Source organism: Pleurodeles waltl, chromosome 10, assembly GCF_031143425.1.
Source record: "Pleurodeles waltl isolate 20211129_DDA chromosome 10, aPleWal1.hap1.20221129, whole genome shotgun sequence".
Classification (NCBI taxonomy): Eukaryota; Metazoa; Chordata; class Amphibia; order Caudata; family Salamandridae; genus Pleurodeles; species Pleurodeles waltl.
In genome coordinates this window covers 40,836,875-40,853,528 of record NC_090449.1, presented here as the reverse complement: position 1 = coordinate 40,853,528, position 16,654 = coordinate 40,836,875, and the positions used below count along the sequence as shown (strand labels likewise).

Genomic DNA, 16,654 nt, shown 5'->3' with positions numbered 1-16,654 from the left:
AAAGTCCGGAGGTGAAAACATATCCAGAAAACCTTCTAAGGTTACCCCTACCAGAGTTAGAGAGTGAAGGTGAAAATCACAATTATTACACTGAAATAATTGGCTTAAGAAGGCAGTGTTCGGTGAAAGCTGTGACAGGTAGGAAAGAATGAGACGATACAGAAGGATGGAAATGTACAGATTGTGATGCACCAAATATTAATAAACAGCCAGCTAAGCCAACTTTGTGTACCAAAAGAGTTACAGCCATTTTGGAAAATCAAGAACAAACTACCTATTGACACTGATTTTCTATGAAGAAGCATAAATATGAGCATCCTAAGGCTAAGAGACCAAAAACAACCACTTAAGACAAATGCATAGAAAAAGATGGGCATAAACCTATTGATGGCCTTTCATGGGTACTGAGGTGGACCTTCTAAAAAGCTGTAGCATTTGTTGTGAGGCAAAAAAAACCACCAACACGTACCCCACTTTCTATTTCAAATCACTAATTTCTACTCATAAGGCCCAATTCACAAAAGCTGGTGTATGTTTCCTTGTGGCTTCCTCTAGCAGTACTTCTGGTTTACTCATTAATTTCAGCAGTATGCCAGTGTACAAGAGGCTTACTCGCCAGTACTCCAGGCTTACTCCTTGAATTCTAGAGCATACAAGTGTAAGGCACAAAAATGTTTGGCAATCATGCCCTAAGTGGTTTGAGATAACTCTTGCAGAAAAAAGTAACACTCAGTTTGTAATGGACATCAAAAGAAACAATTTCAGTAGATGGGGATTTTCAGAGAAGTCAGAATGAAGTTCAGCCTGCAAGAAATGAGGGAATTTGTAAGGAAAGTAGACATACCACAGACATCCACATCACTTTACTATCCACAGGCCAATAGCCTTGCAGAAGAAACAATACATTAATAAACGTATACATAAAGCATGCAACCATTACCAACACTGATATAAACAAGGCTGTATGTGTCATGGTGTTGCCACAACACTGATTGAAACAAGGCTTTATATGTCATGCTGTGGCCACACTTTATAGCACCCCATAGAGTCACAAAGGAAAGCCCCCTTTTCGTTTTAAGAAAACTTCAAGTGTCCTTTTAATTGTGTCCAGCATCACCATTTATGAGGAAGGTGAGGAACAGTGAGAAATAAGACATCCATTGAGTATACAGGAACATCACTGAAATAATGTAAAAAGGATATGCAAAATCCAACCTATTTTATGTCAATAAGCATAGAAGTGATGTTTCCATCCAAACTGATGAATGTATCAAAGTAAAAATACAGAAAATGGAAGGAGGGGTTAAATGGTGTAAAAAAGTGGATTATTGGTAAGAGCAGGTAAGTACCTACACTTAGCAATAGGCCACAAACTCCTACTGGTTCATTTAGGTCTCAATAAATTAACCCCAGCTCAACCCTTGGTGGCTTGGTAATGAGCTTAACTTAGGAGACAAAGGTGGTCATTATGACCCTGGCGGTCTTCCGACCCCCAGGGTTAATGTGGCGGTATCACCACCAACAGGCTGGCGGTGGAGACGGACACATTATTAGTGTGGCAGGTTGGCTGCCACATCTCCACCCATACCGCCATGGTGGTATGAACCGCCGAGGCGGAGGTGTTCATCTCCGACCCAGCAGTTCACACAGGACCGCCAACGGTATTATGAGCCAGCCTTTCGCCATGGTCTCTGAAGCGGTAGCACTGCCATAAAATCCATGGCAGTAGGGCTACCGGTCGCAGGGAATTCCTTCCCTTTCACTGGTAGACGGCTCCCCCACCCCACCCAGCAAGCACCTGGAACCAGTCACCCTCCTCCAGTCACAGCACGCCCCACCCCCCACTCATATAGCGGCACCAAACACCATACTTACATGACACTCCGCAAACATGCACACAGACACCCACACGAACAACGCATACACCCATTCACCTACACTTCCAGACACGTATTTACTCACACTCATCCATACATGCATTCCCTCACACATACTCACACGCATCCATAGATGCATTCACTCACACATACTCACATGTATCCATACATGCATTCACTCACGCATACTCACACGCATCCATACATGCATACACACAAATATCCAAACATGCATACTCACACGCATACACACAAACATCCAAAACACGCATACTCACACACATACACACTGACATGCAGATAGCACTCACTTCAACATTCATACACGCATTCACTCCCATGCACACAACCACGCATACACCACAACACTCACAGTCACATTCACACACACACGCGCACACACACATTCATACACACATGCAGACACCACACACTCACACACAAAACGCCCATCCTCCCGCCCCCTCCCCTGACAGCAGCTCCCCACGAGCAGGACACTGCCAGGCAATCTTAATGGTCATAATATGGCTGGTGGCGTCCTACTAGCAGGGCGGTGCAGGTGATGACAACGCCAGAGTGCCACCAACCAGCAGCATGGTTACTGCCGGCTATCCACCCAAAGTGTTGCGGAAGTCCTTCAGTACCGATAATATGGCGGGTGGAAGAACACCAGCACTGATGGTCTTCTGGTGCCCGTGGCTTTGGCGGTCTCGCTCAGAGACCTCCAAACTCATAATGAGGGCCGGTGTTTGGATCTTACATAAAATACACAAACTGAAACAATTAATTATAAAAATGTATTGTAAAATACTGAGCAGGTTCATCATGTAATTTTGAAGAGAATGTTGGTTAGTGCCACAAAACGTAGGTGCCAGATGAACATCTGGACTGTTTAACCTTTGTAAATGTAAAACCTAACAACTTCATTGTCTCTCGTTGAGGGTGAACTATCACAATGCCAAGCAAATTGATGGGATATGAGTAGTGAAAATACGTTTCATTGCTCCATTTTCTTCACTAATATATAAAAAGTTCAACATCCTCTCTAATGCACAGTTGTAGAAGGTGCACATGTGCAACAATGTTGTATTGTTTGATTGGGGATTCAGTGTTGTATGGTTGATTCTTATGACTTTGACTGAAGACTCACCATGCAGACTTCTGTGTCCCAGTTCCAGAAAGGACAGTTTCCAGTTACTCTGTGCCTACTTTCAGTCTTTACATAACGTCACAATACTCCTTGGTGCATTTGGCTGTGTGTGTGTGTGTTGTGCATATATACAGCCTGACAATGTTTACAGTTCTTTATTCTCTTGCTTTAAGATAACTGTTCATTTTTTACCTTGTTTATGAGTGTTGAAAAATCATGGAGATTAAGAACCAGACCAGCATGATGAATTTCATCCTTCTGGGCCTTTCAGACTATCCTGCTCAGCAGACTGCTCTTTTTGTCCTGTTCTTTACAATGTACTTGATTGCAATATTAAGCAACAGCACCATCATGGTCACCATTGCTGCTGACCCCCAGCTGCATACACCCATGTACTTCTTCATCCTGAACCTGTCACTCGTGGACATCTGCATGACAACAGTCATAGTGCCCCAGCTCCTGGTCAACATCATTTCACAAAGCAGGACCATCTCCTTCCCAGGCTGCTTTACACAGTTGTTCTTCTTTGTTGTCATTGGGAATGCTAACTTCCTCCTGCTTGGAGCTATGGCCTATGACCGGTACATTGCCATCTGCAAGCCCTTGCATTACTTCATGGTTATGAACAGGACATTCTGTGTGCAAGTGGTTGCAAGTTCCTGGGTAATAGGGCTTCTACATTCTTTGCTACACAGTATGATGACTACAAGGCTATCATTTTGCGCTTCCAATTTGATCCAGAGCTTTTTCTGTGACCTTCCGCCGCTGCTGAAGCTCTCATGCTCAGACACAACCATAAATGAGATCTTGCTTTTTACAGAGGCCCTCTCGATAGTGCTGATCTCTTTTGCATCTATTGTAATATCATACACCTACATCATCTCCACCGTATTGAGCATCCACACAAGAGAGGGCAGGAATAAGGCCTTCAGCACCTGCTCTTCCCATCTCATTGTCATCATCTTGTACTATGGGACAATATTTTTCATCTACCTTCGGCCTAGCTCAAGGTACTCACTGGAGAAGGACAAGGCAGTGACTGTGATGTACACCATCGTCACCCCTATGCTGAACCCTTTCATTTACAGCCTGAGAAATCAAAAGATGAAAGATGCTTTAAAAAAAATTATAGGTAGAGCTCTGTTTTTTCGCCAGTTATAAAACTTGTTTCTTCTTTACTGATTTCCTGAAACTATCACAGACATTACTTTGAATGCAAATCACTTAATAAATGAAGCCCATATTTTCTACCTACGTGTCTCAGGTACACAAAATAAGCACAACCTCTGGTTCTCAATCATGGCAGTTATTTTTGCTTTCGAACATTTAAGTTTCAGTGGCTCAATATGAATTGTCAAAACCTGGCATATTTGCTCTCTCCCTATCTGTGATACAGTGGTATGGGACGTAGACTAATGTAGCAACTGGTCACTTGCTTGAATAGCCTGAATACATTCATATTATAGTAGTTGCAACTAAAAATTAGACAAATCATTCCATCACAAGGCGTTTCTCTGAGGATTTCAGCAATTATTTCAGCATGAGCTGTCACTAGTGTTTATGAAAGCCATGCTCTGTTTTTGGACTGGGTTTTGACAACACAGGTGTTAAACATACTATCGACTTTCTTCAACCTGTTTTTTAACTATTGGGCTCGAGTTTTTGTTGATCATATCTTGGTGCTGCCTAGTGGTGGAGTATTCTCTCACCATATGCTATTGGCTGTTTGGGTGTGTACTTCCACATCCACCGAGTGCTTGCATTGAACTGCATGAATGGATTGCCTTACAAAATGCAGCGCTCTTTAATTGAAATACAAGCAAAAACAATACTGTCCACCTTTCACATGCTGTCAAGCTGCAATATGCTTATGCTGTATGTATTGACATAATAAATCCAGACCTATTGGCTTTGCCATGCAATGGGGCCCCTGAAGTAATCAAGATTCCATTTCTTGTATATTTGATCTATTTTATTATGTATAAGTCCTGTGTAAAGAAGCCTCATCCTGTCAACAAGACCTTCCACTCCAACTGCCCCAGTTAGGAACCTTGTTGGGCTCTTTCACATTCTATGTTCCATATTCTTAGAACGGTCTTGTTCACAACACATAGAGCTTCCAATACAAACAAGTACGTGTACAGTGCTTAACAACAAGTAACTAGGTACATCAATAAGAGTACAATACCACATCACCTCCCTTACATTACAGACTAAAAACATAGTACCATTGGAGACTATAAAACAAATAAAATTATACATAGTCCCTTAGTTTCTCTGGTCTCCGTGTTGATCTCACAGGTCTGAAACCCACCTTTTTTGTTGCATCAACATGAGACCTCCCATCAATTACTTCCGGAGTACTTGCCTCCGGAGTGACAGATTTATGAAACTCCTCTAGTCTACTGATACAACATTTTGCCACTCTGTTTAAATTCCATATCTTATGATCATTCGTCTTTATTGCATTTTTAAAAAGTTTCAAAACCTTAAATGGACCTATGAATTTGGTATCTGTTTTCTCCCTTCTAGGAGATTTTATCTTTATCCAATCTCCAACACTTATTCTAGTTTCTTTTACACTTTTGTGCACATCATACAATTTTTTCCTTAAATTCTTTTTCTCTTGTTCTTTCTTCCTCCATCCCCTCACATCCCGCAAAGAGGATCCATACCCAAACGTTTCTCTTGTACCCAACGAGGAGCTACCTCATGACAAGGTAACCTTCCCTTAAATAAGCGAAAGGGTGTCACCCCTGTGGATGAGTGTGGAGTCAAGCGATATTCCCGTACTTTCTTCTTTATTTCGCTCTCCCATTTACTACCTTGTCTTTGTGCCAGTTGTATACTTTCTTTGAGTACCTTAATGAAGCGTTCCACTACCCCATTGGATTCAGGATGATATAAAGCTGCCCTTTTATGTTTAATCCCTCTATCTTTTAGAAAGGATTCCGTGGCTTTTGACACAAATTGAACCCCATTGTCTGTAAGAACGGAAGAGGGAAACCCTTCCCTCTCAAAAAGTTCCTCTAAAAAGGCAATTACATCCTTAGATTCCACTGAACTTACTATCTTTATCTCTGGCCATCTTGAATACATATCAATGGAAACTAGTACATACCTGTCTACTGAGCCCAACCTCACTGGCCCCAAAATATCTAAGGCTATATCCATCCAAGGTCCTAAGGCATCCTCCCTTATCACCATGGGTTGTGTTCTACATTTTAAGACTTTGTCTGACTGAACACAAAAGCGACATTCCCTTACCTCTCTCTCTACCATAGTGTCCATTGCAGGCCACCAGTATGTGCATCTAAGCCTTTCTTTAGTTTTTGAAATACCCATATGACTAGAATGAGCATGTGTCAATAATTTTTCCCTCAAAGAAATGGGAGGAATCAACTTACTACCTCTGACTAAAAGATCATCCACAATCACTAACTCATCCTTTACCTGCCAGAAAGGCATCAAGTTTTCCCCATAACTGCCTTTAACACCCCACCCATTTCTAGTACATTCCATCACTTTTTGTAAGGTGGTATCTTTCTGTAGTTCTTTTCTCCATTCTGATTCAGGGATAACAGCATTTGTTACTAAACAAACTCTGATATCCTGGTCAAAGTCATCACTGAACAAGTCTTCATCATCAACAGTATCATGCTCATACTCTGTTTCCTCAGAGAAATAGGGCTTACATAGTCTAGAGAGACAATCAGCTTGTATGTTGAGTACTCCTGGTATGTAAACAACTGTATAGTCAAACTCTTGTAGGGCCACAACCCATTTGCGGATGCGGTGTGAGACTAAATCGATTCCCTTGTTCTTGAAAACTTCCTTTAGAGGCTTATGATCCGTGATGACTTCAAAGTTACAGCCCCACAAAAATTTCCTCAATTTTCTTATTGCCCAATAAACACTCAGTGCTTCTTTTTCAATAACAGAATAATTGAGTTCTGCTCCTTTCAAACTTCTAGATAAAAATAAAATTGTCCTATCAACACCCTCAGCCCTTTGTATCAACACCGCACCAATGCCTTTGGAGCTGGCATCGCACATCAATTTAATTTCATCATTTGGATCATAGCTCCCTAAATCAACTGCACAGTGCAATAACCGTTTAATCTCATGAAACTCATTTGAACATTGGTCATTCCAGGAGAACTCACTACCCTTCTTCAATAAACATCTCATGTTTCTTGTTCTCTCAGCAAATTTTGATACAAATTTATTATAAAACTCAGCCATACCAAGAAACTTTATAAGTTCCTCTTTGTTTTCTGGAGTTGGCATATTTATGATCGTGTTAACTAAAGCCGATTTTGGACGAATCCCTTTTCCCGAGATCTCATGTCCCAAATATTCAATAGTAGAGGTGTTAAATTTGCATTTTTCAAATTTCAGAATTAGACCTGAATTCTCCAAACGATGTAAAACTGTTTCTAAATACTTATCGTGTTTACTTAAGTCATTGCCAAATACCAAAATATCATCCTGATAGATCTTAACACCTTCCACCCCTCTCAATACCTTTTCAAGTGCTCTTTGAAATACAGATGCCGCTGAGATTAGGCCGAAAGGCATCCTGAGATACTTGAAGGTACCAAAAGGGGTGATGAAAGTTGTAAGATCTTGAGAAGAAGGATGTAGTTCTATTTGATGATATGCAGAAGAAAGATCAAGAGTAGAAAAGTGCTTAGCTCCATTAAGAGAGCACAGCATTTCATTAATGTTGGGAAGAGGATGATGATCCACAACCACAGCTTTATTTAATTCTCTGAGATCCACACAAAGTCTTACCTCTCCATTAGCCTTTTTTGTCATGACTACTGGGGCCACCCATTCAGAAGCATCAACTTCTTGAATGATACCATTAGAGAGTAACCTATCTATCTCTTCTTTCATTTTGTGTCTAACAGTGAAAGGGACTGACCTTAATTTTGCTACTTTGGGTTGAGTACTAGGTTTCAAACTAATCTTAAGTTGATAATTATTCATACAGCCAATTTGTTTCCTAAAAACACCAGGGAATTTTTCTATCCATGTTTTCCCTTGTCCTTCCACTTGGTCAATACTGAGGGAATCTTTAAGAAGGACAGATGGGTCCTCATTCGGGTCAAGATAAACCCGTAAGTCACGTTGGTGAAACCAGCTTATCAAGGAATCTCCTTTCAATGATACATACACTTTTGCTGGTATTACACGTCCTTTAAACTCAATTGTACCCCAAAAGTACCCAAGTAGTTTGATTGGCACCCCCCCGTAACCTTTGGGAGAAATGTCCGGTTTTTGTAAGCTTAGTTTGTTTTTTAGGTGTTGATCATAAAAGCTCTTAGGGACTAAGGTTATTTTAGCACCAGAATCAAACAAAACTTTTACTCTTTCATCATTCACTAAAATAGTCTCAAGAGGACCATTCAATGTACACCCCATCTGCAAAATATCTATTTCATTCACCAAATCTATTTCATCTGTGGTATCTTGATAATCCACCTCACTAACTTCCTTAATACCCATTTTTGACTTGCAACACTTTGATAAGTGTCCCTTTTTGCCACATTTTTTGCACACTACCCTCCAAGCAGGACATTGCTTGTTATTGGCCATATGACCTACATTGTCACACCTAAAACATTTACCCTTAAATGCTTTTACCCCTTTACCATCATTCTTCTCTCTAACATGTTTGAATTCTGTCTTAGTATCGTATACAGTCTTTACTGACCCCCTTTCTTCCACATCACTATTAAACATGGTCGTATTCTGATTTTTCAAAATTTGAACACAATTTTTAGAGTGTTCACAGGCTTTAGCCATGGTAAGCACTTCATCCAAGGATGGATTGTCTTTTTGCCACATGTTTTCTCTGGCCTTTTCTAAAGAACAACCCAACATGAATTGATCTCTTAGTCGCTCTTCATAAGAAGACCCAAAAGAACAGTTAGTGGCCAGACCACGTAGTGCCGTGATGTATTGTTCAATTGTTTCATCTTGTCGTTGTAACCTCTTTCCAAATTGATAACGTTCTAATACTGTGCATATCTTTGGTAAATAATGCAAATCAAGTTTTTTGATACAAATCTCATATTCATTGAGTCCAGTGGAGTCACTGTCTGATAACTCTGGCAGGTTTTCAAAAATGTCTTGCCCCTCTGTGCCTAAACAATGCATTAGTAAGGAAGTCTTCCTCTCAGCACTAAGAGACGTGCCACAGACTTTAGCGTAGTTCGTGAACACTTTTTTCCACTTCTGCCATTTGATAGGAGGCTCCCCCGGAGATATCAAGAAAAAAGGTGCTGCTGGTACATTTTGCATGTTGAAGTTATTCTAGTATGAATTTGAATAGAAAACAGCAATATTCCCGTATCCGTATCCAAAAAGTTAAACAATTTCTGATATATATAATTAATTTTGTGGTATCCGTTGGATCAAATCAAGATTTTACAATGAAGGGTGAAATTTGATGTTGAAATAATATCTCTCCACCCTCTAAAATTATTTCTGTTTTAACCGTTCTTTAAGTGCAGCAAGCGTGTCTCTGTAGCATCTACACGCGTACTCTCAATGCCTTGGAGACGCGTACTCTCAATGCTTTGGAGACGCGTACTCTCAATGCCTTGGAAACGCGTTGTTTCTGCGAACACAATGCACGCTCAAGACTGTGTGCGTGCCACTTTAAGCAGCGTCTCAATACACTTCCTGGTTGCCTTGAAGAGTCACCATCCGTTGTCCTGGAGACGCGAGCATGCAGACGGACGCCCACGCAGCTTTCCGTTGTCTTGGAGACACGTCTACGCCTCGCGCTTGGTGGAGACGTGTCTATGCCTCGCGCTTGGTGGAGACGTGTCTATGCCTCGCGCTTGGTGCGCGAGCACAATTTCAGTTTCTTCGCAGTATTAAGCCAAAAATAGTTATAACTATTATCCTGGCTGATCACTCACCGGCGATTTTAGAGATGCGATTGTCTTCCTCTGTTCCAAATGTTGTGCCGGATCGTGAGCGACCTGTTTCACGTAATCAGGGAAAGAGGCAGCATCCAGTTGAGGCTTCAGATACGTGAGTCTTTTAAGTCCTCGTCGCCAAAATGAAGTAATTAAGATTCCATTTCTTGTATATTTGATCTATTTTATTATGTATAAGTCCTGTGTAAAGAAGCCTCATCCTGTCAACAAGACCTTCCACTCCAACTGCCCCAGTTAGGAACCTTGTTGGGCTCTTTCACATTCTATGTTCCATATTCTTAGAACGGTCTTGTTCACAACACATAGAGCTTCCAATACAAACAAGTATGTGTACAGTGCTTAACAACAAGTAACTAGGTACATCAATAAGAGTACAATACCACAGCCCCCCCTGCACTGCCCATGCACTTGGCATGGGCAGTACAGGGGCCCCCATGGACAGCCCCGTCACGCTTTCCACTGCCAAATTACAGGCAGTGGAAAGCCTGACAGGTGCTGCTGCACCCACCACACTGTCACATTGCCGCCGGGTTGATTACGGGGCCGCCGTCAGCAGGCGGAAACAGCATTCGATTATTAGGGCGGGCGGTGTTCAGAATAAGGGCCTCAGTGTAGAGGTGAGGGGGCAGGGAGTCCTTCAGCACACCACAAATAGCCATGCTGGAGTTCACAAGGTGAATGAGCTATAAAAATACATTTAAATCTTGTTTTTATCTTGTCAATTGTCAGGGTATGTCTTCTGAAAAATGTCTTTTAACATGGAGCTGTTCTTTAGTTTTCTTTCTCTTACTGCAAATTGAGATCATTTTGTAAAATGAACTATGTGACAATATCACGAGGGTAAAGGAGTACAAATAGATGTATTTTTTAATACACAACAAAGTTTGAATACCTGTAAATGAACTGTACAAACATTTAAAAATAAATCTGCATTTATGGAAACACAGATGAATCACATTTTGTTTTGTAATTCTGAACTGTGATGGAAACAAAGATGTTAATAGAATCAAACAAATCTTGGTGATGCACAAATGCAAAATATTGTATTTTATTGTTTTGCAGTGTTTGTATAATGCTAACTACCTCTATGTGGGGCACTGAAGTGCTTATGTATATGGGCAGAAAGCCAAGCCTTATAGGGTGTATGGTTGCCAGGGTGTTGCTTAAGTTTGGTGATCCTTCGTGGGAAGTGTTCCAATGTCATGCGTTGTGACCATCGAGGTGCAGTTATTGTATTATGAGATGCATAGCAGTGTGGTCAATGATGAAGTGCAAGGGACACAGATTCACAGTTTATGGTTTTTAAGTATGCTGGCAGTCTTGAACAGATCTGCAGGTCCATTTATGCCATAAAATGGTGTTTATTACATTATAGTCTGCTTAGCTAGTTACTAGACTGAGTGATCCAATCTGAGATTTTCTACAAATCTAGTTCTGGACCTAAGCTGGCATGGTTGGAGGGATAGAGAAGTGGAAGCATATACTGGGAGGGGCATTGGTACTATTATCACATATCTGAGTGCCATATTGAGATGTAAAGAAGCAGCCATATTGTTATGGATATTTGGATTCTGTAGTGGTGGACTAGATTAAAGTTCTCTGACTGACCAGCAGTGTGCAACAGATTTCTTCAGGTATTCATTGCATGTTCATTTGGTGATGGTTGGTTTATTCACTGCACATTACTGGTAATGGACAACCCTTATAGCAGATATATCTTATGTAAGAGGTATAAGTTGAAGTTGGCTGCAGACCACTAAGTGTTCTGATATTAGTATGGATCAGAAATGTTATATACAAAATTACATATCTGTATTACAGTGCCTCACAAACCAATAGTCACCCCCACTTAACTTACCTGCCTATCGAAAGTAACTTGCTGTTAGGGTTGTTTCCAGTCTGTGGATTGTAAGCTGAAGATTGAAGTAGAGGGTGCGACTGTCTCTTCAGGTTCTGAGGCCGGGATGCTGGGTGGTGTAGTTGTCTTTGAAATAGCCATGTTTTCAACTGTCTTCTGAGGTATATATACAAGTGGATGCTTCAAATGCAGGCTGACAGTGAATTCCAGAGTTTGGCGGATTGTGTGAGAAAGCAGTTCCTCCTGCCAACTTCGTATGGTAAGATGGCATATTGATAAGTAGTACAAGCCTGGAGCACAGTATTCTGTTTTTTTTGTACAGCTGTATTTTAACTTTTAGATATGACAGTCCTTTCCCTTGGGAGGCTCTGTGGGCAATGCAAAATGCCTTAAGTCTAGTCCTTTGATGATATATAGGCAGTGGAGTGATTACAAGACTGGAGTCATGTGACCTTTTGGTTGAAGGCTAAAAATAAGTCTTATAACAGCATTTTGGTATAGGTGGATTTTGCATATGATGAATGCAGGTGCGTCAATACAGCTCACCGAAGATGATTTCAGTGCACACGTCTGCACTTATTTTCTAAAAAATATCTTAGAGTAGGATATAATAATCACCTTGCATAGTGGTCGTTGAAGTCCTATGAAGGTCTAACCATTGTTACTTGATCCACATTGTTTTTACAAATTGCTTAACAATGGCACACTTTTGTTATTTGTTACTGCATGCTTTGGTGAGAAGTACAGCCACCTTCCCTGTAAATCCATATCAGCCATGTCTACAATTGCTGGTGTAGTCTCTGGAAAGTCCGACCTACCTGTTGAGCAGTCCTAGTTCTATTATCGGGGTGACTTGTCTTTCTAATATACATTTAAATAGGGCAGCCTCTGAACTGTTTCATAACATGAAGGTTGAATTTTATCAACACCTGTAGTAATGCCGAACAATACCTCTGCAATTAAATATTTACCATTTCTAATACAAGCTTCCATGCTTTTTTATATTTACCACTAAGAACAGTGCATGCTCATCAAAGCAATTTTAGGCATATTGAGGGTGCCAACTTGATTAGCGTATAGAAGGAGTTTACTGCAAGTGAAAGAGAGGATAATGCCCATATTTGGAAGTGGAGGACTTTGCAGCATGCAAATGGGAGCTATCCTGGAAGCAGAATCAGAGAGTGTGGTTACCACAGAGCAGGATCCTAGATGCAAACTGGCAAACCAACAGTCTGAGCCTTGGAGTTAGTGCTGTTGCCTGCCAATGGATGACTCCTTTCACCGACAGTGGATTAAGCATCCTCATCTAGGCTTCAAGGAGACTGTGAGAAATTGGGTTGTTGGTTTGACTGGGGTGTCAGCCTGGTCAAGCAACAACCACAATCTCCAGTAGGGTGAACCACAAAAATGTCACTAAATTAACAAGTGTCTAACTCAGGGTAGCTTGGCAAACAAAGCGGTTAGACTTAACTTGGATGGAATGTGAGAAGTATTTATGCAGCTCACAAACAGTAATAACATTAAAACACCACACAGGAAAAATTCCACACCAATTTAGAAAAATAGAGTACATTTCTTTTTATTACCTTTATCATTATTATTATTTATAAATTGCTTGACACCACAACATCAAAAATCCAATAAGTTTGCAACAAAAAGTATCTCCCAAAAGATCAACGCATCAATTGCAGACAACTAGTGGTGCAATACTGGGTCAAAATCAAAACATATGCCTGACCGCAGTTAGTCCTTTGGGGCCAGTCAGTGCTTACCATCGGACTTAGAAAAAGAATTTTCAAGACAAATGTTCTGAGAAGGTAAAGTTCAGTGGGGCCAGACTGCAGGTGATATCTGAGGAGGGAGCATCATCATCGGAGAGTCTCCAGGCGAAGTCGCAGTGAAGCTTTCTACATTCAGACTTAGGGCCTGATTTAGATTTTGCTGGAGGGGTTACGCCATCACAAAAGTGATGGATAGAGTGTCTGCGGAAACATAAATCCCCTAGGACAGTGGTTCCCAAGCTGTGGTCCGCGGACCCCCAGGGGTCCGTGACACATTGTCAGGGGGTCCGCAGGCCTGGGTGTTGGCCTCTGTACAGAAATACGTGCGTTCTTTTATATTTAAGACTTCATTTGTGTAGCAGTTTTAAAAGTACTGCACAGTTCCCTGTACAACCGTCAGCGTTTGGGCAATAATGAAAGCATCAAGATAACTCTGGTGATTAATGTATCTGTTGGAGAGAGACAGTTTTATCTAGTAGCAGTTTTGACTCATCTAAGGTAGCACAGATGGTTAATATGGTAGCTGCAATGAACGTGTATAATGCAAAGAAAAGTATTTTATGTGCATATTACAGTGGGTTAACTGCTTTTGTCTCTGGGATTCTTTCTTTACTGTACAGCTCATAAATTAGAACCCTAATTTACCACAGTGTTTTGAACTGCCATCAAATATCTGCATGCAAACTTCATGGCACAAATTGGAAAGTTTTTTTCTCCGTCTTCATTAGCCTTATGCTGCTAAAAAAAAAAAGACTTGCTTGCGTAGAAGTACCTTCTTATTATTAAAGTCAGTGCTAACCACTGTGTTATGTTCTGAATTACAAGTTTGTGCTTCGCCAGACCAAGCACTCTTAAAAGATGCCTACCAGTGTGAATCCTACACCTTGTAGTCCCCTGTAAAGTGCTCCGAGACCCTACAGTGGAATGAGAGGTGCAATAAAACAAATGAATTACAAGTGACAGAGAGGCTCTGTAGATATGAGAGTCCCTTATGATTTTAGTTCCTTTCCCCACCACATACTTATGTGAAAAAGCTTTCCCAGATCTTATGTACCCAAAAAATAGAAACAGAAATTGCTTGGGAAATGTAGAATCTGACCTGAGGATTCAGCTTTCCTAAATAAAACCAAACATTGAAAAGTTAGTTGCCAAGATGCTGCGCCAACTTTCCGATTAAAAATGTTCAATTTTTGCATATATTTTTAAAATAATGATATCTCTAGTAATTCGAGTATTTGTTTGATGCGTACTTGTTTGTGTATTTTTTATGAATTACTATTTTAGTGTTTGAAATTTCAATTATACAAATTGCTTGGGTGTCCCCGGCTTCCAGTAGTGTTTCATTGGGGGTCCTCAGGAATCAAACGTTTGGGAACCACTGCCATAGGACATAATGGGATTTATGTTTCAGAGGACGGACTTTCCGTCACCGTTGTGATGGAGTAATCCTTCTGCCGAAATCTAAATCAATCACTTAGTTATTTTTGTGGAAGTCAAAAATCTCCAGCAGACCGAGGTAGGAGGCTGTAGCTGAAGACAATTCCAGGAAGTCAGAGACCCCTTTGATGAAGGACTGCTGATCAGGATTTGTTGCTGCAGAGAAGAACATAGCCGGAGCAACTGCGAAGTCAGGCTGACCGGCAACGCACCTTGGGCGGATGGACGAGCAGGTTGGTCCGGGTCTTCCCCCAGTTCTTAGAGTATTTTGTATAAAACAATTTGGGATTTTGGCTGCCTGGGCACATTTACCACCACAACAACGGGTCCAGGACTGGTAGGAACACCACTTGAGGGGTGGTCCAGGTGCAAGTTTGGTATGTTGGGAGCCATTTCTGTCCCTATGGCTGTACACAGGAGGCCAGTAAACTAGCCCTTGGAATCACTGGGGTAGTCCTGGGTTTCAGTAAAAATACAGGGCTCAAACAGCAGGGCTGGCACTGAAGCTTCAAGGCAGGCTCCAGGCTGGAAAGCAGTCCTCCCAGGTGCAGCAAACCAGTCTTGTGGAGTACACATCAAGCCACAACAGCAGAGAGTTGCTCTGCAGGTCCATAAGGGAACTGAAGAGTGAGTCAGGGGCTCAATGCCTCCTGTGAAGTTGGGAGAAGTTTCTAAAGGTTTCTTTTTGAAGTGCATTGATTGTCCTGACTCTCCTGCTCTCTCTCCACACTGGCTGCAGAGACAATGTGCGGTGACAAGCCCTTTGTGTGAAGGCAGAATACTGCCTATTCAGTTGCAAGTGGGGCTATGCCCAGCTCCACCCTCATTCTGCCATCAGGTGGCCCATTCAGGCACACACAATACTTCTATTGTGTGACTCTATGGGAGGAATTCACAGAGTCTGTCAATTACAACCAGTCATGTAAACAGGGGAGACTGCAGCCACAAAATGGATAAGAGCAGGAAAATGTCAATTTTCTAAAAATGACATTTTTAAAGTTGTAATTTAATATTTGACTTTACCATTAATGTGGATTGTTAAGTACAATTTCACAGATTTCAAACATGAAATGCTTATCTGTCCTCCATCAAATGTTAGCACTTAATAAATGTAATATTGCAACCCAATGTTGTCTTATGCGACAGATAGGCCTTACAATAGCGAAAAACAAATCTAAGATGTTTTCACTACCAGGACATGTACAAACTTTTATCTACAATGCAACCTGCCCTATCTAAGGCCTACCTTAGGGGTGACCTATATGCAATAAAAGGTGACCTGGAAGTTTAAAACTGCATTCAGGATGCAATGGCAGGCCTAGGTCAGATTGTAAAGAGCTACCTAACTGGGTGACACAATAAGTGCTGCAGGCCCACTAGCAGCATTTAATTTACAGGGCCCTGGTATAAAATTCTGCAAGGGACGTATGAGTGAATTCAATATGCCAATCAGGTGTAAACCAATTTTGCTATGCTTAGGGGAGTGACCACAATCACGTTACCACCAGTTAGCAGCAGTGTTCCCTATAAGGTTTGGGCGAGGGCACGCACACACCGTTCCTTCCCCCACCCCGCAGGCCTCTTTGCTAAGT

At 41.3% G+C, this 16,654-nt stretch overlaps 1 protein-coding gene across 1 annotated transcript; it reads left to right on the top strand.

The window, feature by feature from the left end:
* Nucleotides 1–3,243: 3,243 nt before the first annotated feature.
* LOC138262315 (olfactory receptor 1L6-like) lies at nucleotides 3,244–4,188 on the top strand. Its single transcript, XM_069212214.1, has one exon. The coding sequence runs from the start codon at nucleotides 3,244–3,246 to the stop codon at nucleotides 4,186–4,188; it is 945 nt and encodes a 314-aa protein (XP_069068315.1).
* The last annotated feature ends 12,466 nt before the right edge of the window (nucleotides 4,189–16,654 follow it).